This window comes from Mustela erminea, chromosome 10 (genome assembly GCF_009829155.1).
Source record: "Mustela erminea isolate mMusErm1 chromosome 10, mMusErm1.Pri, whole genome shotgun sequence".
In the NCBI taxonomy this organism is placed as follows: Eukaryota; Metazoa; Chordata; class Mammalia; order Carnivora; family Mustelidae; genus Mustela; species Mustela erminea.
In genome coordinates this window covers 53982486-54007314 of record NC_045623.1, presented here as the reverse complement: position 1 = coordinate 54007314, position 24829 = coordinate 53982486, and the positions used below count along the sequence as shown (strand labels likewise).

General features: G+C 42.3%; 1 protein-coding gene across 2 annotated transcripts; it reads right to left on the bottom strand.

Moving 5' to 3' along the window:
* Positions 1–12757: 12757 nt before the first annotated feature.
* On the bottom strand, positions 12758–20083 carry DIRAS3 (DIRAS family GTPase 3). 2 transcript variants are annotated; one of them, XM_032303198.1, is made up of 4 exons: positions 18815–20083; positions 16994–17729; positions 14700–14742; positions 12758–12936 (listed from the first exon to the last, which is right to left on the bottom strand). In XM_032303198.1, exons 2-3 carry the CDS (start codon positions 17665–17667, stop codon positions 14703–14705), a joined length of 714 nt encoding a protein of 237 aa, XP_032159089.1. In that variant the 5' UTR covers positions 17668–17729; positions 18815–20083; the 3' UTR covers positions 12758–12936; positions 14700–14702. The 2 variants fall into 2 exon arrangements, with proteins under 2 accessions (XP_032159089.1, XP_032159090.1); XM_032303199.1 differs by lacking the exon at positions 18815–20083 and adding an exon at positions 18438–18800.
* Between the last annotated feature and the right edge of the window lie 4746 nt (positions 20084–24829).

The following is a 24829-nucleotide window of genomic DNA, read 5'->3' as shown; positions in this document are numbered from 1 at the left end:
CAGCTCTGCCACTATCTGTGACGTCTCTCCTCCCTCAGCAGAAAGATCCTGAATTGCTCCCCTCACCTCGCCCTAACAGCCCTCTTCCCTTATCGTACCTCTAGCATGATTGTTTTTTTTTTTTAACTTATTGGGCAATAAACCATGTGCAATGGGGGCCCTGGGGATATTTCTGATCAGGGCAGCAACCCAGTCAGATGTGTGCTTCAGTCAGATGAGCCGGGTGCTCATGGAGCAGGGAAGAGTTGGGAGAAAAACCCAAGGCCGGGACAAACACTGAAAGGTGGTTCTCGCAATGTGAGAAATAATGAGGTTGGAGCCAGCGTGGGGGTAGTCTGAACAGAGATTGTGGACTTTGATCCCGAAGTGTTGGTAGGTTTCACCTGAAAAAAAAAAAAATGTGGTTTAGTTCTCTTAATCAGCTGAACAGGGAAGGGATTGCTGTAGACAGATTGAATGAGATCAGGCGGGTCCAGCGCCTGGCACAGAGTAGGCACTCAGTAATTGTTGCCTCCTTTCCTCTCCCCTCCCCACACAGCCACCACAGTTCTGGATGGCCATGATGCTGGGAGAGTCCAGCAGGCGGAAGAGCGTTGTGGAAGCAGACCAGAGCGGAGGACTCATCAGTTACAGATGGAAAAGACTGACGTACATTGAAGCAGATGGAGGAATGGCCTTACTGCTCTTGCAGCCCAGTGGTATAATGGATCGGGTCGTCTGAGATTTCAAAGTTAACCATGGGTAACAAGAGGCCAAGTTTCCACACTCACTAAAGAAGGTTGTTAAAATTCATGGAGCAAAGAATCTCTTGAAGACACGAGATTCACGATGCTCTTTTCACAAGGAAGTGGAACTAGAAAATTTATTATAACCAAAGGCGCTAAATGTATGCCATGTTTGGTGCCCTCCCTCCTTAGAACAGGGAGGAGGAGAGACACCAAGGGCAGTAGGGCAGTCAGGTGATCTCCTTAAGCACAACCCTGTTTTCTTTGTCCATGTAGCTTCCAGCCAAGAGAGGCCAGAATAAAGTCACCTTGATCATCAACAACTGTCTATGCTCTCAGAATCTTTGCTTCCTTATCACTTTATTTATTTATAAAGAATTATTTATTTGAGAAAGAGGGAGCATGCATGCGTGAGGGGGAAACAGGCAGGAGAGGGAGAGAAGTAGACTCCCTACTGAGCACAGAGCCTGAAGCAGGGCTTGATCTCACAACCCTGAGATCACAACCTGAACCAAAATCAGGAGTCCAATACTTACCTGACTGAGTCACGCTGGTGCCCCAAACCTTTGCTTTTTAAATTTAAAGCTTAGAAATAATCCTACTGTGATTATTCGCTACACAGGGTATTTGTTAAGTTTAAGTTAAGGGAAGGGGAACTATGATCTGATGTTATGTGTCCACTCTCAAGTCACCCATTAGTTATAGAAACTTCTTTTTAAAACACTAACCTGAGGGGCGCCTGGGTAGTTCAGTGGGTTAAGCCTTTGCCTTCGACTCAGGTCATGATCTCAGGGTCCTGGGATCGAGCCCCGCATTGGGCTCTCTGCTCAGCAGGGAGCCTGCTTCCTTTCTTTCTGCCTGCCTCTCTGCCTACTTGTGATCTCTCTCTCTCTCTGTGAATAAATAAATTTAAAATCTTAAAAAAAAACAACAACAACACTAACTTGAACAGTTGATTAAGCCTTATAGCAGCTTCCTGCTGCCCTTACACAAATCTACAACCTTGAGCATGACTTACAGCACTCAGGATGTTCGGGCCCTATTCATTTGCCAGATTCATCTTGTACCAGGCCTTCCTTCACTCTTTGTACTCTGGCTGCATTTGCCTTCTTTATAGTTCACCTGATACCATACCCTTCCAAGCAAGACCTTTGATCATACTGTTCTCCTGCCTCGAGGACTCTCGATCCTTACTATGGTTAAGTCTCATCCTTCTTTTACGGCTCAGCTTAAGTTAATATCAGTTACCAAATCACAGATATTTATTGAGTGTCTACTATGTGCCAGGCACTGTTCTAGATGCTGAGGATCATTGTGAATTGAAAGGCAGAGCCCCTGATCCCATGGATCTCACATCCTAGTAGAGTGAACAAGCAAGATAAGTGCTGGTGGTGTTTATTGAGAACGCAATAAAAGGATCATGGGAAAGGGAACACCAGGCTTTCTTGAGGGTGGCGGTTGCATGGGAGAGGGCCATATGCCCTCTGAGATCACCTCTTAGGAAACTGAGTTGTGTGTGGCAGGGATGAGCTTTATAAACTCAGGAGAAAAAGGAAGGCATTGGTTCTAGGGCACAGAGAAATAAACCATAATTCAGAGAAGAGGGTGAGGCAGGCCATCTAGAGCATTATCAATCATGGGGGAGGGACTCAGATATTACGTATAAATGGAAGCCACTGGAGCATTTAAATTTACATTTAGATTTTAACAAGATGATGCAGGAAAATGGCTAGTAGAGGTGACAGAGCACATGGGAAAAGAACTTCCAGAGATTTCTCCAGGAGGCAAGATGGCAATAATGGTACTTCCAATGGTGGAATTAGAGAGACTGGTGTATATTTTAGACTTGAAGCCTGTAGACCTTGTTCATTGATGGGATGGAGGGGTGAAGAAAACAGAGGAGGCAACACATAGAGTAAGGAAGGAATAACCCCAAGGATAAAATAATATTTCAGTGTCTGCCACACTAAGTTATGTTTTCACTGAAGATTTCCCTGATCCCCAGTTCTGGTTAGAGCTTTAAATTGTTTGCTCCTTGAGCAACACGCAGTTTTCCTTTGTAACACACCCAAAGTTAACCTTTGTCATTATTTGTTCAAAATAATTCCCTCACTAGACCCAAAGGGAAGAACCCACCTGTCTTTAGTCCTTTCTCTCCAGTGCTTTGCACAGGGCCTGGCACATAGTTGTAGTTTATCATATAATGTAATGTAGTGATATTAACAGTACTTAAGAGTAATTTCACTGTGCCAGATACGATTCTGAGCACTTCACATATATGTATCTAATCATTTGATTTTCACAACAATCTCCTGAACTTGATACTATTATCATGATCATTTGACAGATACATAAACTGAGGCACAAGGAAAGTGAGTAAGTTTTCCTAAGGTCACTGAGCTAGCAAAGGCCAATAAATGCATCAAGTTATTTTACAAGCACTTTAATTTATACTGCAGTGAGGTATGATGCTTGGGTCCCATTTTCGGCTTGAGGCAAGCCAGCCAGACCTGTTTAAAGGGGTTGATATCAGGAAGCAGAGTCCGCAGGATTGGATCTCCAGAGTCTCATTAGAAGAGCTTTCTTATGGAGCCAGCACAGCACAGTGTTTTGAGAGTGCTCCCTTTGAGGCCAGGGCTGACTTGGTTGGAAAGGTATCTCTGCATCTTACTGTGGGTGAGACCTAGGCCAAATTACTAAAACCTCTGTACCTCAGTTTCTTTATCTGTCAATTGTGGCACTATAAACAGTGCCTGTCCTCATCTGGACTGACTGTGATAAAAATCTGAGGAGCACTTAGAATGGCATAACTGTCACAGGAAGGAACTATAGTTTGCTCATAGGAAATGCCAAGAAGAGAGGGTCTTCCAAATTTTACTCCCCCCCAAGAGGGCCCTTAGCTTGGATTTTTTTTTTTTTAAAGATTTTATTTATTTATTTGACAGAGATCACAAGCAGGCAGAGAGGCAGGCAGAGAGAGAGGAGGAAGCAGGCTCCCTGCTGAGCAGAGACCCCCCCGATGCGGGGCTCCATCCCAGGACCCTGGGATCATGACCTGAGCCGAAGGCAGAGGCTTAACCCACTGAGCCACCCAGGCGCCCCCTTAGCTTGGATTAATGTGCTCCTCATGCACACTGTGCAGATAAGCAAACTGGACCCGGCAATGACAATGAACACTCTAAGATAGGACAAAATCACAAGAGTCTCTTGGAGAGAGAGGAGACCTTCTGTATGCTAGAGGTTTAAAAAAAGTTGAGACATAATATCCAGAGTTGGAAAAATCAGGCATCTTTTGTGATTGAAGGAAAAATCTAAAAAAAGAAAGAAAGAAAGAAAGAAAGAAGGAAAGACCTAAAAAACTTCTCAATCATTTCTAAGACAATGTTCTAATTTTCTGTGATCTGGGGATCAGAAAGAACAGAGACGGTGAAAGTGTTCACTTACTTTCTCATTTTATCCTCCCGCTAGTCAAAAAATCAGCCTGGGAAGTTTTGATTTTCTTTTCCTTTTATTCCTTCTTCCAGTTCTCTGCTGGAAGTGCTAATGAAAAGTGAGTTGATCAGCTCCCAGCTCATCAGGAGAAGAGAGAGAAAAAGGACAAAAATTCAGGGTCTTCAGGCCCCAAATAATCAGGATTGCTTATGCTGAAGCTGATTTAACACAAAGGTATCTGAAAAGTCAGGCCTTTTCCAATTTCCTTAGTTTTCTCAAAGCTAAAGGCCTTGTGAGGCCATGAGCTTGATGACGTCTGCCCTCATTTCTACTCCCACAACATAAACAATTACTTATTTAATTCCCGGTCCACTACGCAAACCTGGTTTCAAGAAAAAGCTGTCCTGATCTGATACATAATCCAAGTCAAAATATTTGAAATCCAATTTGATATTGTGGTCTGGCATCACTGACCTAATTCAAGGCTAGATGCTTACAAGCTGACGCAAAATGTGCAATCCACTGGTAGAACTTTTGCCCAGGGTTGGTCGACATGCAAATTGGTGCAGTCTTTCAACAAAGCAATTTAGAAATAGAGATCCAGAACATTAAGAATGATAATACCTCCTTAAGGCTGTAATTTCATTCTTAGGAATTGCACGCAGATCCTCAACAACGAGGACTAAGGTTAATGTGTGAAACGGTTCCCTATAGCACTATTTGCACCTACAAAAACAAGACAGGAACCAAAGAAAATATCCAGCGATAGAAAATGACTTAAATTACATCATATTTCAATCAACCAAGTATGTGGTTGTTTAAAGAAATGTTTAAAAATCTGTATGTGGTGACGCCATCAGTTAAGCAGTTGCCTTTGGCTCAAGTGATGATCTCAGGACGAGATGGGCCTTCACACTGGGTTCCCTGCTCAGCAGTGAGTCTGCTTCTCCCTCACCCTTCACAGCATCTCCCTCTCCCTTTGCTGCTCCCCCTGCCTGTGCTCTCTCACTCACACTGTCTCTTTCTCTCAAATAAACAAATAAAATCTTTAAAAACAAAAAAAGTTTGTGTGTGTTCACATATATACACACATATATATACATACAACTACATATATACATCTATACACACATACATACATATATATCCTCACGAAATATGTTTTGCTTAGAAAAGACAGTTTTCATAGGAGATAGGTAATTTGTGTGAGTACAAAATAGGTTAATTATTCTTATTTTAAATTAATAAACACACCTTTTAAGTTTTTCAATTTTTTAACTCAATACTGTAAATACCAAAAACTTTAAGGGATCCTCAATAATTTTTAGATTTGTAAAGAGGTCCCAACTCTTAAAAATGTGAGAACTACTGTTCTAGCCTAATGGAAGCACCTAGAGTTTCCCTCTCTCTTTCTCCTTCAAGCTTCTTTTTTTTTTCTTAAAGATTTTATTTATTTATTTGACAGAGAGATCACTAGTAGGCAGAGAGGCAGGCAGAGAGAGAGAGAGACAGAGACAGAGAGGGAGAACCAGACTCCCTGCTGAGCAGAGAGCCTGATATGGGCCTCTATCCCAGGACCCTGAGATCACGACCTGAGCCAAAGGTAGAGGCTTAACCCACTGAGCCACCCAGGTGCCCCTCAAGCTTCTTTTTAATGACTCCAGCAGGAACACTTTTCCCCTGTCCTCCCCTTGCCTACCTAATATATTTGCATATTTCAGTACTCAGCAAGAGTTTTTCCGCCATGAGATACAGTCATAGATATAATCATAGAGCTTTTCCTGCCATGAGATATAATCAACAGAAAACATTCAAGAACCGAGATCACAGCACAACGTAGTAACACGATTAGGAATTACAGTGATGAATCTTGAGTATTCTGGGATTTGAGTACTTACATTAAATGTAATTAAGCAACATATTTAATTGTGTGCTGTGTACTCTAACTTTTAACAGCGGCTGTGTTGAACGAGGAGCTCCCTGCATTTCTCAGTATTTAACAACTGGCTCTAGCACCTCAGAATTAACTGCTGAGCATTTGGAGGTTTCAGATGCTCAGCCCTTCTCCAAAAGTAGCGGCTCTAACTCTTCAGGCTGAGGCCCCGGCGTTTGTAGTTTTACCAGGCCCCCGAGATATCACCAAGCACAGAGAGGGTCATTTGGACATTCTTTCCTTCATTCAAGTACTCAGCCTACATGTACGAAGGGTCTGCGTTGTGCCAGACCCTGCTGCAAGGTGCCTGGAAGATAATACCGAATGAAACACCACAAACCCTCTGCTCTCGAGGAGTTGAGATCCCAGGGGAGGAGATAGTACAAAGACACGGAAGCAAAGGTTCTACGCTAGGCTTGTAGGCAGCAATACCTCTGTGAAGAAAACAAAACATAGCAAGGCTCAGAAAGTGACGCATAAAAGGCCTGAGGCAACAGCGAGCTCGGTGGGCCACTGGTGGGTGGAGCATGTGAGAGAGAGAGGGGAAAGGGGGCGGGATCCAGAGGAGGGCGGGGCTGAGCAGGGAGGGCGCTGGGATTGCGGGGCGGGGCCACGAGGCTCTGCTCCCACCCTGCTCCTGCAAACCCAACCCTTACTGCAGACCGCGGGGTTAGTCTGCTGCCTTCTGAGTGCTTGGCTAATTGCCCGTCTTCTGACCAGACTTCATGCTCCGTTTAGAGCAGGGACGTAAGTCTGTTTTCCAGAGCCTGGCACAGCGTCTCATACATCATACAAACTTCATAAATATTTGTGCTAGAGTGAACGTAATAGCAACAAACACGGCCTTATCTGGTTCAGCTCAGACCAGCCCAGATCCCTGGGACTGGAAAGCATAAGTGCCAAGAATGCAGGCTTTGGCATCAGGTGGGTTTGGGTTTGAGTACGAGTCTAGGACACTTAAGTTAGCTAATCACTGTTCAGTTTCCTTTCCTGTAGGAGTACTAGTATGCACTTCAGAATCACACGCAGTCCTGTTTTTGGTCCCGTGCTTAATGCAGTGTCCTGTCCATTTAATCCAAAAAGCTCCCCTGTCTCACATGGTCCTCTCATCCTGGGTTATTTTTCTTCATTGCATTTATTGATGCCTGAGATTATATTAAATAATATCTACGTATTTGTTCTTTGTCCCCTTCCTCCACCCTTCACCCCACTAGAATGTATGTTCTTTGTGGGCAAGAGCTCAGTCTGTTGCACTCACTTCTGTATCTTTAGCACCTAAACAAGTTCTTGGATCTAGTAGGCCCCACTAAATATTTGACAGAAGGATATATGGCTGGGGATGGGTGGGTAGATGAGGACGGAGGAAGACCCCAATATACATATTGGTTATTAATAACTTCATGTTATTTTTTCAAATAACTCCCTTCGGATTAGGGGCTCCATTGGTTGGCTCACTTTACTCCAGGATCTAGAACCTTCTTTCCATGGCTTCCTCGAGTTCCTGACCTGTCTTCATGTAGCAGTTCCAAGCCCCTTTGATCATACCATCCTTTTCTACCATGTTCTGGGGAGGTAAGAAGGTTACTGGGGAACTTTCCTTTCTGATTCTCCTGGGAAATTGGTCTGTTACTAGGATCTGATACCCTAGGAAACTTTTCTGCTTCAGTCCTGATGAAGCCAACCACAAAATGACAAGTTTCTGGCAGCAATGGAACAACTACACTTCCAAGCATATATTTAGTTTTTATTTCTGATCTGCACAGGAAAGTCAGTTTCTTATTCTGACTTAAGAATAAAATCCCACCTTCAGATTTGTTTGACTTGTGCTCTTCTTTGGGAAAGTGAACTTGGCAAGTAGAACACAGAGCTCTGCTCTTGATGATGGTGGTTAGGATCAGGACTTTTGGAATTGAGCACATCTGGGCTTGAATCTTAGTTCTGCCCCTTACAAGCTCTGTGACATGGGAAGTTACTTAACCTTTCCGAGCCACAACGACCTCTGTAAAATGTGACTTCCTTCATTAACATGTATTTATTCAGCACCTATCAAGTTCCAGGCACCATGCTAGACCTTAGGATACACCAGTAAATAAAAGCCACACACAACCTCATACTCATAATCTTAAACTCTAACCGCTTAGAAAATGATTTAAATATAATAATGGAAAGGGAAATGACAGGGTGTGGTGGGAACTTACAATGGAGATATAACCCAGTCTTGACAATCAGGGAAGGTTTACCTGAGGCGGTAGAGTTAAACTGAGTTAGGCAAAGAAGAGATGTGAGTGAGTGGGTTGCAAGGAAGAGGAACAGTTTGAAGCCTGTTATTGAGCTATGGTTTAGGGCTAGAGGTGAAGATTCTGTTTTCATTAAGAGTTTTGGTGAGACTCTTGGAATAGCCATGCCATCTTGGGGATCAGGTGACAAAAAGCGCATAGTTTGGGAAAAGGCAATTATCCCCACTTCTTTGTGAAGACCTGACATTCTCCAGCATTGGGAACAACTTCATGTGACCTTGGCTTTAAACCTTGCTGTTAGGCAGTTGAGCAACTCTGGAAGAATATGGCAGATGCCAAATGGGACTGACCAGTTTGTGTATAATTATAACCCAAAGAGGCTCTCAGGAATTCTTCGTGGGAGTACCAGTGGTGAGTGTGGCATTACCAAAGAGGACAAGAGAAGGATTTTTTGTGTAAAATGTTTGTTCACGGGTTTCAGAGAATCAGAGGAGTAACTCATATCTCCAGGACAGCCATAATCTGGAGCAAAAACTTCAGCACGCAAGTATTTGATAATGAACGGATCATGCAGAATATGATAATACTTTCATATCATTGAAATGAAAGCAATTTGCAAATATTAACTCATGTAGTATGTATAACAATATGAGAGTCTATTTTCTACTGCTGTGAAGCCAACTATCACAAACATAGCAGCTTAGAATAATAGATATTTATAATTTCACAGTTTCTGTGGGTCAGGAGTCTGGGCACAGCATAACTGGATTCTCTACTCCCGAGTCTTAACCAGCCTGCCGTCATGGGTCAGCTGGTTGTGTTCTCATTCGGAGAGTCATCCAGGGAAGAATCTATTTCTAAGGTCATTCAGGTTGTCGGCAGAATTCATCTCATATCGGTATCACTGTGGGCCCCAGGTTTTTGCTGGATGCTGGCTGGAGACTGCCCTCAGGTCCTACAAGATGTACAGGCCACACACAGCTTCTGGAGGCTATTCCCAGCTCCTAGCCATATGGGCTTCTCTGACATGACTCCTTACTTCACTGAGCTTACAAAAACTCTAGCCCCAGTCTGTCAAGATACCGTTCTTATCAAGTGTAGCATAATTACAAGAGTGACATTCCATTACATTTGTCATATTCTATTGGTTAGGAGCAAGTCACAGAGCCCTTTCTCTGACCCCATTCAAGAAGAGGGATTCTACAGAACTATAAACATGATGAGTTGGGAATCACTGGGGTTCACTGTAGGCATATGCATATGGACATAAGGGAAGAGTTATTATTATCCTCATTTTGCTAATGAGGAAACAAAGACACTTGGTCAAATTCACATGATTAGTAAGCAAGAGAGACTGAGTTCAAATTCAGAAGGTCTCACCCCCAGAGTCCATGCTCTTGACCATGAGGTTCTGCCACAACCCCTAGTTGAAGGTCCAGTCCTGATTCCTCCTTTCATAAAATATCAGTAATTTTGTTTTTACCATGGATTGTTGCCATCTTCCATCTTCAAACAATAATCCTAATTATCCTCATCTCTGTTACATTTACAGCTTTGAACACACTTCATATAATCTAGTGATGTGAGGAGGTTACTTGTATGATCATTTCCCAGAAAAAGAAATTGGGATTTAGGAAGGACAAATTGCACCAGTTCTATGAAATAGAAGTGAAGAGCTTCTTCAATGAAGAGCTTCCATACTTTTTTATTCCCCTAGATGATAATGAAGACATCACAATATTTCTAAGTATTAAGGAACTTTCCTTAATACTTCCTTAAGGCTATTGTCTAGTCTGAGGTTTCTAACTGGTGGCTGGCAGGCCTGACATAATTACAACCAAACAAAAATTTGTATGAACGATTTCTAATTGGTTGCCAATATTTAAGAATTGTTAGATTCCCAAGAAAAATTAGCAAAATTTTGTAACGCCAGATCCGCCTTTCCCAACAGAAGTGAGTAGAAGAAGCTTCCCTCCAGATTGGGCATAATCTTCCTCTAGGTCACCACATAGACTCCCTACCTGCTGACTGTGGACCTTGAGTCTGAGATCCTCACATTTTACAGACAAGAAAAACCTACAGCCCACAGACGTATTTAGAGTCTGCCAGGTAAGCTAAGAATGGCAGAGCCTATACCGAAGTTAGCACCAGAAAGAGGGTCCCGGGTCAGTGGGACAGGAGGCATTTTCACTCAGGTGGTCATTTTCAAGCAACAGTTCCAAACATGTGACCAGCGGCCTTGTCCCCAAATAGCTCAGCCCCACCACACTACTTAATTCCTATTTCAATTACATTGGGAACAAACATATTTCACAATGTTCAGCTCCAGGTTGCGTATAGAAGAAAACACACTGATAGAGGACCTCAATTATCAGTAATTTCTCTCTGAGTCCCGTTTTCCTCTCTCACTCTGTACTAATGACTACCTTTACAAAGAGGTTCCAGGGGCTTTCAGAGCAACGGGAGTAAACAGGACGTGCATTAATGTAGCAGGATAGTTACCTCCCATATCTGAGCATAGACCTTTCAGAAATAGAATTTTTTTAGATGTGCCTACATACATAATCTCCAGGAGTGCAGGGGCAATGCATGTTGGGTGGAAAGACTTTTGCATTAACCTTGGAGGAAAGGTCTAGGAGAGGTAGAAAGAGAAGGTAGCATCAACCCACTTCAATGAAGCAGCTGAGGCCTTACTGTGTGTCAGGTTCTGTGCTGGGCTTTCATAGGTATTCCTTGATTTCATTCACACAACTCAAGGCTGGGAGCAGCCAAAAAGCAAAAGAAGAAAGACACAGGGTTAAACCCATATTTGTTCATTCTGGGTGACATATTGGGTCTTAGGGTGACCTCAGCATGGGACTTTAGGATACTTATTTAACGAATCCCAGCTTCCTCTGTTCCTTGTCTGTTAAAGGCCGTATGTTAGAAGCATAATACATTCGTAGTTATTTTCTCTCAATTAGACCTGGGGGTTCCTCGATGAGGTTACTTTAAAGTTGAATAAAATTGAAAGAGCACTGGGGTTGGTGTCAGAAAACTTGGTTTCTAGCCCCCACTCTGTTTTTTCCCACTGAAACTCATGAAGAAATTACTTGAGGTTTTTTCCCCCCAATAATTAGAAACGTAATAGAAATACATGATAATCTAATTCACACTACATTAAAGGTTACGGAATGAAAGTCATCATTATGGTCCTCAAAGCCAACGCCAATTATCAATTACTTCAATATCTCTCTGGAAAAATTTTCTATTATATATATATAATCACACACTCATATATACACTAATCCTCAAAAGGAGAAAATTTAAAATAAATCTTGGAGATACTATGTATTGGCTCATATAAACCTCATTATTTTAATATAGCTGAACCATATTGAAAGTCAGGCAATTTTCAGTCTTTCATTAATACTAGCAAAAGCTAATATTTATCGATTGCTTATAATATGCCAGACACTATTCTAAGTGCTTTATGTGTATTAATTCATTTATATCAATTCACAGTCATCTTGGGTATTATTATCACCCCCATTTGACATTTGAGGAAAACAATGCCTTGAGAACATCAGTGTTTCCTCCACAAACTGTAAGTGGCAGAAGTGAGATTCACACCCAGGTAGAAGGCACAATGCTGTGACATACATCTTTGTCCACATAGTTTTATGCACATTTGTCAGACTCTCTGGCAAATGAGGACCCTTAAAAAAAGCAGCAGGGCAATCAAGTGCAGTTTTAAATTTTTTTAATTAGTGCATTTAAAAAAAAAGATTTTATTTATTTATTTGACAGAGAGAGAGATCACAAGTAGGCAGAGGTAGGCAGAGATTGGGGGGGGAGCAGGCTCCCCACTGAGCAGAGAGCCGGATGCAGGGCTCGATCCTAGGACCCTGGGATCATGACCTGAGCTGAAGGTAGAGTTTTAACCCACTGAGCAACCCAGGTGCCCCTAAATTAGTGCATTTTAAGTGCATATTTCCAAGGCCAATCTGATAGCAGGGTGGAGAGTGCACTCATTTTCATGGCACCAGCCACAGACTGCTGTGTATTTTTATCTTCTTCCCCATCTCCTGTGTTGGATCACGAGCTTCTTGAAGACAGGGACTCTGTACCCCAGGGCTCTTTGTAAATGATTACTAAAAAATAGGGAAGACTTCAGTGGGAGTGGCCTTTGGTATTTGGGCTAGATTCTGAAAGGCGAATAAAATTTTGGTAGGCAAAAAATGGAAGTAAAAACACCTTCCATGAAGAAAGAACAAAGGAACAACTACTTAATATGCCTGCTGGGGCAGCAAATCATCCAGGCTGGTTGGGAAAAGGGTGTGTGGCTGAGATGTACTCAGAAAGGATACCAGGAAGGATATTTGGAGGGAGGCAGAAAGAGAATTCTAATGCTATTCAGAGTCTGTGAGATCCTTTCCAGGACACATTTATTCATCTGGAGGACAAAATGGATGACTTCCATGAATATACCACCATATCCCCATAATACTAGTGTTGAATAGTGAACTGTATTGGATCTCAGTTTACAAAATGGTATTATTCCCACATCAGGTTTCTTTCCTCCACTTTCCACTTCTTGGTGTCAAGTGGCTCGCAGGGTTGTCAGTATCCGTAGCCCGGGAAAATATCATATCAATGCAGTGGGCATATTTTCAGTTTTCATTTATTTTAATCCTCACCAACTCACTGAATACACATTCTGACATGTTTATTTTTCAAGCTCTGAGCCCAAGGGCCTGGGTTTATAAATGTAGCTGATAGATGTACTATTCAAATTAATTTATATGCAAACATACATCTCAGTGGATTTTGTTCCATTTCTGTTAATCTTGAATTTCATGAAGTTACTTAGACATCTGATGACACATATTATTTTATATACATGCTAACATTTTTCGATTTCGATTCTTGATTGTTGATCCTGGCTATGTATAGAAATTAGTTGTGACTAATGATGTACTATATGTTGGCTAACTGAATTTAAAAATTAAAAAAAAAAAAGAAATTAGTTCCAATAGCCACTCTGAATATATATCAGCACTGCCTACTCAGAAGATATGTAGGACATAAAGATGAGCTACAAATATAATTTTAAATATTTAAATTTAAATATTTTAAATATTTAAATATTAAATATAAATTTAAAAGATATTAAATATCATTTTTAAACATAGATTTCTTTTAGAAAGAGTAAGAGAGCGAGAACTCACTAGTGGGGGTGCAGGCGGCAGAGACAGTCTTAAGCAGACTCCACGCTGAGCATGGAGGCTGATTTCAGGACCCTGAGATCTTGACCTGAGTCAAAACCAAGACCAGATGCTTAACTGACTCTGCCACCTAGAAACCCCTCTGGTAGTCACATTTAAGGAAGTAGAAAGAGGGGCGCCTGGATGGCTCAGTCAGTAAAACACATGATCCTTAGTCTCAGAGCTGTAAGTTCAAGCCACATTTTGGGTGTGGACATTGCTTAAAAATAAAATTAAAAAAAAACAACTAGAAAGAAACATCAAATTAATTTAAATAATATATGTCACTTAACCCAACCTATCTAAAATACTATCATTTCAACATGTAATAAATTTAAAAATATATAAGCTTGTCTACATTGCTCCTTCTGTAGTTAAGTCCAGAGTCTATTTTATGCTTGCAATACATCTCAATTTGGACTAGCCAATAGTAAAGTGCAGACATCACATAAGGCCAGAGGCTATGATGTTGGATGGTGCAAAAATAGAAGCTATAGATTCTAGCTCCTTTGAATAAAACTGTTAGTGCAGAGAATGGTTAGAATGGTTTATATCCTCCGTGCTCCCATCCAAGCAGTAATATGTAAATTTTCTCACTTAGGACTTTTTGGGAGAGACGGAAGTGGTCATCGTGTCCCAAACTTTTGATTATGAACACAGGCGCAGAGACTCAAGAAGGTGAGGGTGGGCTGGGGGAGAAGTAGACCATTGGCTTGCTCTGTTCCACACCATGTCATCAGTCTTGCTGCTGGTGTTGATGCCAAACACCTGCTGACAGGGCACAGAGAGCAGAAACTCCCTGCTCAGCCCCACGGACATCCATCTTCCAGTGGGGAAAGGGTTGGGGGACCTGCTGCTCTAGGGTAGAGATTGGCTCCCTGCACTGTCCTCGTGTCCAGCACCAGGAGGGGACATCAGGAAACTACCATCTGCCTCTGCAGGGCAGGGAGTAATGAGGTGGAAAACCAGATCTCCCCTGTGGGGGCGGGGGGAGAGCAGGGGTTTTGCTCATGTCATTTGATGTTTGGGTACATATCATCAAGAAGGTTTTCTATTATTAAACCAATCTTTTCCTGGTGCTTTGGCTAGGGAAAATGTGCCCCATTTTGCTGTTTTTGATCTGTACCTTTTAGCAGCTCTGACCTGGAGGCATTCTGCATGGTCTTGTCCTGGACGGACAATAAGAAAACCCGAATCACCATCATGCTGTTCCTCAAATCCCCAGGTTCCTAGGCAGTTCATTGCTTTCCACCTTTAAGTGTTTTCCTTTGTTTCTTTATTATGTTATGTCCAGAGTTATTTTAGTTGTAAGACGTAGTACCTGGGGGGGAATAGAGGGACTACTCTATCTTTTCTGAAACCAGAAATCTCCTAACTGCTAAATATGAGCAAGGCTTTCTAATCCTCATCTTATTCAGCTTCTAAGAAATTTTTGCTATGATAGAGTACATTACATGCTTGTCTTTGAAACTCATTTCTCCAGTGAGCTACTGCACATTGTGAGTTTCCTCATTTGGTCACTTCTAAGTGTCCTTTGCAGTTTCCTTTAGGTCAGTAGCTTTCTAATGTGCTTGTGTTGCTCAGGATTCTGCCCTAAACCTATTTATCTTGCCTCACTTTCTCCCTGCACAGCCTTGCTACCAGCTCTATGCTGAAAACTCACAATCATTGTCTCCAGCCCCTGACCCCAGTCTAATTCCCACTGGAAATCTCCACTTGGCTATCCTAACAGCTGTGTTATCCAAAAATGCAACTTATTTTCCTCTTGTACATGTGCAAATAGATCTTCCCCCAAATTTGCCTTGTATTTATGAGCACTTCTCAACAGTGTGCTTTTTCCCTAAGAATCAAGCTATAGGAAACTACTTTTAAAACACAAAAATTGGGGTGCCTGTGTGGGTACCATTGGTTAAGCATCTGACTCTTGGTGTCAGCTCAGGTCATGATCCCAGGACCCTGGGTTCAAACCCAGCATGGGGCTCCATGCTCAGCTTGGAGTCTGCTTGAGATTCTCTCTCTCTCCCTCTCCCCCTTACACTTGGGCTATCTCTCTCTCTAAAATAAAGCATTAAAAATTTTTAAAAACAAAAATTATTCAGTGATATTTGTCCAATAATAAATATTTCATGGCAAAAAAGTCACCAAATCAAGAAACTCCTTCCCCCAATTTAAAAAAATCACACTCAAAAAGATATGTATAGGTAGGTATCCCCTTACTCAAAAAAGTATGTTCAAATATAAAATTAATCTTTTTTTAAAAAACTCCCTTAAGGAAGAATTTCTTGAATTTCACATTCCACCATTTCTTCCCTTACTTTCCATCTCCCTCCCCACTCCCCATATCCAGCATTTCTTGAGGGAAGACTTTGAGGCAGCCAAAGGCGAGGCTTGCTTTCCACCATCTCCAAGACAGCACGGAGAGAGAGCACCCTTTTCCGAGATGTCCGGAGTTCTTCCAGATGTCAGCCTAGGAATGGTTCTGGATACAGACCAGCCCTGAATCGCAGGGACCCTTTAACTGCACCCCTGCCCGCACTGGCTAATTTCAGGAGGGAATGTGCCTCAAGTTCTTATTAGAAACCTCACCCAGATGTGGTTGAAATTTTAATGCCATGGGTATTTTTGTTGTTGACCAGTGAAAAAGACATTATAAAGCTGATTGCATGCAGGAAAAGCTTTATTTGAGTCACAAAAACTGCTACATGGAATACCCAAACATTTTTAAATGACTTTGAAAACAACCGGCACACATTGAGTAAGCAAGTTCCACTTTCCCCATTTTCTCTACCCCCACCCTCGATGCTCAACTCTAGAATATCCATTTATTTATCTTGTTTAACATGTCTGTTTGAAATTCATCTGCCAGTTTTGGTGGCAAAACCACATTTTAAAAATATTTATTTATTTGACAGAGAGAGACAGTGAGAGGGGGAACACAAGCATGGGGAGTGGGAGAGGGAGAAGCAGGCTCCCCACTGAGCAGGGAGCCCAACATGGTGCTCCATCCCAAGGTCCTGGGATCATAACCTAGGCCCAAGGCAGACGCTTAAGGACTGAGCCACCCAGGCGTCCCCAAAACACATTTTTTAACAATTAAATACACAATGGCAATTTTTAGGACTTGGAATGTTTTTAAAATAACACACGATAATTGGAGCTCCGAGAAGAGCAGTAGCCTCTTTCAATTCCTTTCAATCATTTCATTCTCTATTTCAAATATTAATCTCTAACGTCTATACAAGTAATCTTCAAATGCATAGCTCTCCTTTTTTTTTTCCTGTCCTCCTTGGCACCTAGTTGTTACCCAAACCACAGCACAGAAGTCATTCACACACAGGTAACACATTACACTGGGACCGCTCCGTGTTTTCTGCACACTGTAAGGGAAGAAGTTCGCAATCCTAGGACCCCGGGGCTCACATGACGGTGCACTTGTTAAGCAGCTTCTCCGCGGTCTCGGGCATCAGGGATTTCTTCTGGGGATGGTGAAGGCAGGCGGCAGGCATCTTCTCCTGGTTTGGCAGCGTGTGAAATATCTCGGGCACACTGATATCCATCTCAGCGGAGGTCTCCAAGAAGGCACAATTCCACTCCAACGCGCAGGCAGCACTTACCATAGACTCCCAGCGGCTTTCTTGGCATTTGCTGTCCACCAAAACGATAGGGTATTTATGCAAGGTATTGTCTTTGACTTTGTAGATCAGCTTATAGAAAGGCTTCAGCTCCTCCACGGTTTGCTTCTTGTTGGCGGAGTAAACCAGGAAGACAGCAGGGCCCCTAGCAACGGCGAGGCGCTGCAGACCCGGATAGCGGGGGCTGCCGGTGGCTTCGGTGCTGTACAGCGCCCCGACGCCGTGGTTGGAGCTCAGCACATGGCGGTCGGTATCTGCGATGGTTGGCAGGTACGCATCGGGAAAGTTGACACGCACCCACCTCTGCACGGACACGCTCTTGCCCACGCCAGCGGTGCCAAGCACAACGCAGCAGTCTTTGTTCTTGTTCTGGGGCATGAGGGCAGGGATGATAATCAGGGTGGGCAGAGGCCGCAGACGCCGAATTGGCCATTTCTTAAAGCCAAAGCAATTATTGCCCATTACAGGAATTGGCGGGGAGAGGAGCGTGCAAGTTATTGTCACTTAACCAGGAGCAGAAGATTCTTAAGGAGAAAGAACGGAAGAGTGAGATGGTAGTTTGAACTTAGAAGGGTGTCCCCGTGTCTCCTTGTCTAGCCGCTCCCTGGGGATACTCTGGAGGGTCTAGGAACACTCCCCAAGCCCATCTCCCTCCCTCCTCTGAAGCAGAACCAGGCTCAGTGCCCATCCCAGGCGCCGGTGTGAGCAGGCAGGAGAGGCTGGCTCAGACTTTTCCTATGATGCCTTAGGCTTACTGCACCAGCACATCCGTTTTCTTTCACACCACACTACTCCGATCTAAATACAGAATGAGAAGCTGAAACGATGGACAGCCCGCCAACCTGAGACAAAGTGGGGACTGGAGTCAGGTCCCCTTAACCCTGAGGGAGAAATCCAGCATTCCTTAGTAGCTGAAACCTATGCCCCTTGAGTGGGGAGATGTCTCGGGAAAGGCGGAGGCAGGACGTTTACGGGAGGGCGGGCTGCGATACGAAGCCTGGGGAAGACCAAAACGGTCTGCGCCAAGATGGACCCCATCACTGTCCTTTCATTGACTGTTGTCCTCATTAGGATACTAAAAATCATGCCCAAGGGTGGAGATTTATCACGTTAATTAGATGCGTTATGCGTGAAGAAGGATAATAAGTGCGCAGGTGCTAATAAATTCCTGCTTCTATGTGCTTCGAGTCCTCCTTTTCCCATCTAAGTTTCTCTAAAAAATTCTCCCTGACCTCTCCCCAGCGAGTCAGCCTGAGATTCTTCTCCTTGCGCCGTCTCCCTTGTGTTGGAGCAGAAGCCCCAGTAAAGCCTAGCCTCGAACCCCGCTGGCCACTTGTCAATTGCTGTTGCTTGGAGACACCCAAACACCCGGTTTAGTAATAATGGAGGTAAGGACAGAGTGTCCAGGGAGCCCACAGGGCCAGGATGCTCTCTGTTCCCGTGCCGTAAGACCGATTACCTACAGGGACTGTCCCCAGGACATCGAGGGACAGATAGCCACCTCCACAAAAACTAGGCCTCCCATTCTCACCCACAGCAGCCCAGATCGGTTTACCCACTACATCTCACTTTGGAGTGCCCCCTAATAAAAGCGGAAGACAGCTTTTACCTTTCTCCAAGGCAGGAACAAGTGCGCTAGCGGGCAAATTCACTGCTCCCAGAGTCAGCCTTAGCGATGGTGGCAACTGAGCGCGCGGGCGGGCAAATTCACTGCTTCTGCAGTCTGCATTGGTGGGGGGGTGAGGGGAGGGTGGGCAGTGGCAACAGAAAGACCAATCACAGCCTCGGGAGCCAGTCAGAGGCTACCTGTGAGCTGCCAGAGGGTGGGGGGGGGGGCGGGGAACTGAGGGACCTGCCGGGATAGGCCTGGAGCGCCAGAGCCTGAGGGGGCAGGCTTGGCGGCTCTATTTGCACCTTCTACAGAGGAAGGACTTGAGGGGAGTGTGCCCAGTGTCCCCCACGTGAGAGGAGCTGAACCCCCAGCCAGGGGGCAATGAGGGGGAGGTCCTGGGTTCATAGACGCTGGCCATTCAGGTGTGTATGCTTCTAGAATTTGTACTTCTAGTTTGGTGCAGGCAGCCTTCACTTCTGTGCCCTTTCGCGACTGTGGCGTTAGCCCTTCCCAAGCCCCGCTGCCTTCTCTTCACTGCAGAAAGGCCAGTTAGAATTCTCCCCACCACTGGTGCCAGGCACTTCATAGAATCTGATCCACTTTCCTCAGTAAACATTTGTCCACCACAAAACGCGGTGTTTGTCCCTCCAGAAGTCTCAACTAACACAGCTGTTATTAGAGACTTCAGACCCTGCTTCCTGCGAGGATTACCTGTGGTTTAGACGGGTTCTATGGAAGAAGGTTGAGGGATGGTCTCTAAACCCAGCAGCCTTAAGCAGCCTCCACATTCCTCACTACAAATGATACAGCAGGTTTCATCTGATCACCATCACAAAAGCTTTGTAAGCAAATCGAGTAGGAATGTGGGCAGCCTCTAGAAGTAGAGAACCAACAAGAAAATACGGACCTCAGTCCTACAACTGCTAACAGCTGGACTTTGCCCAGCAACCCAAAGGAACTTGAAAGCAGATTGTTCTCTGGAAACTGCACAGAAGACCACAGACCAGTCAACAACTTGATTTCATCCTTGATTAAGCAGAGACCATCCAGACTCCTCACCTTCAAGACTGTAGGTCCTGTAGTTGGACATTATTTTATGCCAGGAAGTTTGTAGTCACTTGGTACGCAAGGAAATTTGTAATTTGCTTTCAAATTTGTTTCTTGTTTGCCAAAGAAGGACTGATATAGCAGGTAAAATGACTTGTTCAAGGTTACAGAGCTCATAAATGATGGGTGTAGGCCCAAACCGACTTTTCCTAACTTCAAGTCTTACTCTTTCTGGTCCTGTCATTGTATGTCATTAATATGATATGCTATTTCTGGTTCATTAGTAAAAAAAAATTTCCATAGCTTTTTAATTTTTACCCAAAAGCACATTCATGTTGGAGAGATCTAGGCAGAAAATTTGACTTAGAATATTTATATTTTTTTCTCTTCTTTTGAATATACCTTAATATGTCTTTGAGCTATGAGATCTTAGGGAAATTACTTTTTTGCAGAATGGGAACTAATACTTATGAAAAACAATTATGGGGAGCATTCAAGGAGCTACTACACAAGACAATCCACAGTCTGAGCATTTTAACAATGGCTTTTGGAATTGTCAGGATCTTTTTATTTAATCTTATCTAACCCTGGGATAGAGTCCCACACTGGCTCCCTGCTCAATGGGGAGTCTGCTTCTCCCACTCCTTCTGCTGTTCCCTGTGCTTGTGCTCTCTCTCTCTCTCTCTCAAATAAATAAATAAAATCTTTTAAAAAGAAATAAAAACAGACTAAAGGAAGATATGATAGTGGAGAATAACATGAAATTTTAGAAAGTAGAATCTTAGAATAGGTAAAAAACTGGAGTAAATATTATATCTGTGTCATGAGTTTTTACAATCATATTTATGACTGAAACATCTGATACTCAAGGTAATAATATTAAAAATTGGGGAAGGCAAAGGGACCTAAACAGAAGTAAGGTTTCCATACTTCACTTGAAGTGGTAAAATGTTGATACCAGCAGATTGTGATGTCACATATGTATATTGTAATACCTGGAACAACAATTTTTACCCAAAGAGATATAATCAAATACTCTAAAAGTAAATTAAGATTGAATTCTGAAAAATATTACCCCCAGGAAGGTGAAAAAGGAGAAACAGGAAAAACAAAATGATAAAATGGCATACATCAGCTCAAATATATCAGAATTACCTTTCCACGTAAATGATGTAAATATACCAATTAAAAAAGCATATTGGCAGAGTAGATTAAAACAAGCAAACAAAAAGAAACACCAGCCAATTACAAGGTGACTGAAGTCAGTTTCATCTCACTTCACATTTAATGACACAGGGAAGTTGAAAGTAAAAAGAGGGGAGTGCCTGTTGGCACTCCAGTGGCTCCTCCAGTTAAGTGGCGGTCTTTGGCTCAGATCATGACCCTGCATCGGGCTCCTTGCTCAGTGAAGAGCCTGCTTCTCCCTCTCCCTCTGCTTATGTTCTCTCTTACTCTTCTCTCAAATAAATAAAATCTTTTTAAAAAAATTAAAAGATGCTTTCGTATGGTAACTCAGGTTATATGGAAATCAAAATTAAAAACACAATTATTATTTACAAATGCTATGAGGAGAATGAAGTACTGTGTATGCACTTAACAAAACACATGAAGGATCTGAATACTGGAAATTACAAAATGCTAATAAATCAAATTAAATAGAAACATAATATGTTCATATATTAGAAGGTTCAACTTAGTAAAGATGTCAGTTCCCTCCAAACTGATCTATAGGAAATGCAGTTCTTGCCAAAATCCCAGTAAGCTTTCTGCAGACATAGACAAACTTATTCTGAAATTTATATGGAAAGGCATAGTATCTAGAATAGTTAGCACACTCTTGAAAAAGAGGGATAAAGTAAGAGGAATCACTCCTTGATATTAAGGGTTAAGATGTAGCTGCAGTAATTAAGACAGTGTAATATTGGTAGAGAACAGACTAGAGAGCCCAGGAATAGTGGCACACAGATATGTCCAGCTGATTTTTGACAAAGGCACAAAAGCAGTTCAAAGCAGAAGGATAATCTTTTCAACAAATTGGTGCTAGATCAATTGGTCATCCACAGACAAAAACACACAAGCAAACAAAAAAACTTGAACCTAAATCTCTTACCATACAAAATTGATTGAGGATAATGGAACTTATATATAACATGTAAAATTATAAAATTGTTAGGAAAAAAGGAAATCTTTGAGATATATCTTGATTGTGGTTACACATTTATAAATCTATGTATATGATAATATTCCATATAATTAAATACATACACAGATGAGTACAAGTAAAACAGGAAATCTGAGTAAGAGCAGTGGATTCTATCGATGTTAATATCCTGGTTGTAATACTGACTATAGTTTTGCAAGATATTACCATTGAGGGAAACTGAGTAAAGTTACTCAGGATCTTTGTTATTTCTTCTAACTGCATGTGAATCTTCAATTAGGTCAAAGTGAAAAAAATATTAATTTTAAGAAGCACTCATTAAAAAAACAATAACATAACTCTCATGGCTGCCAATTAAAGCTCAAAGTCTTTCGTTTCATATTTCCAACTCCCTATAAACAGACCCCAAATTCCCTTTCAAATCGTACCTCCTGTGAGTCTTCTGTACACACTGGCTTAATAAATTCCATATTCTTTGAAGTTCCTATGTCTCTTAGCTCATCCCCCAACCCCATCCCCTCCTCTACACACCCCAGTTCTACTCTTCTTCAAGGACCTCCAAATGGTGCTTCCAGCTGGAAGGAATCCCGCCTCCCTGAGATCCCACACACCTTTTCATCTTGTAGTAAAGCTTTGTCAGTACTTGTTTCCTATTTTCCACAAAGCAAAGAGTTTTCTCTGACAGAGCAGAGATCCATTTAGCTCTAATTCCCTTACAGGTGCTAGTCAGAGCCAACAGGTAGTGCTCAGAGGCAAGCAGGATGGTACAGGTTAATGTAGATTCTGTCAGGAGGGGTACAAGAGCCAGGCTGACCACTCTCCAGTCTGGTGTTCACGACCTCTTTACAGTTTAGCCTTTAACTCTAACCTCCCTATCCTCCGTTGAGAACAGGGGAAGCACAGAGCAAGTGCTGACACATTAACAAGTACCTTTGTCAGTACCTGGCAGAGTAGATACTCAGACAACGTAGCTGGAGTTTGGAAACCTGGTCTCTAGCTTCTGTCAGCTCAAATACTAGTTGAAGGGACTTTGACAATTTGTTTGCCTTTTACGTCGTGTCTTCACCTATAACATGGGGACCAAAGTAGCTGTGTTGGAAGTAAGATTAGTTGACTCTCGTGTGAAAGTTAAGCAAGATGTTGCTTCTAGAATGTGAATAAGCTAAGGTTCACTTGATTGTTTGTGATGAGATAGGTATTACTCTAACAATTTCACATGGGTGATCTCATTTGTAAAGTGGAGACTATTTTCTCTCCATCTTACAAATGAGGAGACCAGGCCTGGAGAGACTAACTAAGTGGTAGAGGCTGGGAAACCTGGCTCCCTTCAAGGCTTTTGCATTTCCCACCATGCTGCCTCTTTAGCAGAGAGAGGTAGTGATGTTTGGGACCCTCACAACTGTAATTTTAGAAGCTTGTTTTCTTTCACTTTCTTCTCAGGCTCCTCCCTTTTTAAGCTCTGTAGAAAACTGATGGCAGTTATGTTGCCCATCCTTCACAAAAAATCTTCACAATTTTGATTTCCAGGATCAAGTTTGCTCCAGAATCCCTTTTTATTCCACACAAGCATTTTCTTCCATTCTTGCCACTTCTGTTCCCAGCCTGACTGCTTTCTCCTGCCACTCTGAGGCTACAAATAGCCCCTTGTTCACAGAGATATCATCTACTTCATAAAGGAAAGAGACCACCAGAAAACTCCACCAGCCCCTAGTCCACACATATCCTGTGTGATACTCTCTTTTCTCCACTCAGGGTTAATGCCTTCATCTGAGCTCTGGAGTGACTCTCAACATGTGGTCCTGTATTAGACTATATTAGAATCAGCTGAGGTTCTTGTTAAAAATACCCAACCCACATCTACAGAATCAGAATCTATAGGTGAGACTGGGGTACAGGGCAGTTTACATTTTAACAGGCCCCTCAGGTAATTCTGATACAGACAAATCTCAGAACTACTCCTTTAGAAACTTAACTTGACCAATGTATTCCTTTATTAACCTTTCAATGTTCATTGTATCAGTAGCCATGATCCTTATTTCTGATATCAATAATTTGTGTCTTCTCTTTTTTTCTGATTAGCTAGGTGAGTGGTTTATTAATTTTATTAATCTTTTCAAAGAGCCAGTTTTTTCATTGATTTTTGTATGTTTCCCAGTTAATTTTGTTGTTTTCCACTCTAATTTTTAAAATTTCCTTTATTCTGCTTGATTTAGTTGGAAATTGCTCTTCTTTCTATAGTTTTCTAGAGTGAAAACTTAAATTATTGCTTTTAGATTTTTCTTCTTCTCTAAAATGGGCATTTTAATCTGTAAATTTCCTCTGTGAGCTCTGCTTTCTCTACATCCAGTAAAAGTGTGTTGTTAAATCTCCAAACATTTGGGAGGGTTTTTTTAAGAAATTATTCTGTTATTCATTTCTAGTTTAATTCCACTGTGGTCTGAGAACATACTTGTATGAGTTCTAGTCTTTTACATTTGTTCAAATTTGTTTTATGGCCCCAAATGTGATTGTGTTGGTAAATGTTCCACTTGAGTTTGACCAAAAAAATGTTTATGTTGCTGTTGTTGGATGAAGTATTTCATAAATATCAATTAGATCTAGTTGATATTGTGCTATTTAGTTCAACTATATTCTTACACATTTTCCGCCTACTGGATCTATCCATTACTGAAGGGATATTTAAGTTTCCAGCTATAACAACGGATTTGTCTATTTCTACTTGCAGTTCATTTAGTTTTTGCCTCATGTCTTTGGATGTTCTGTTATTAGGTACATACCTTTGGAAGACTGGTATGCTTTCTTGG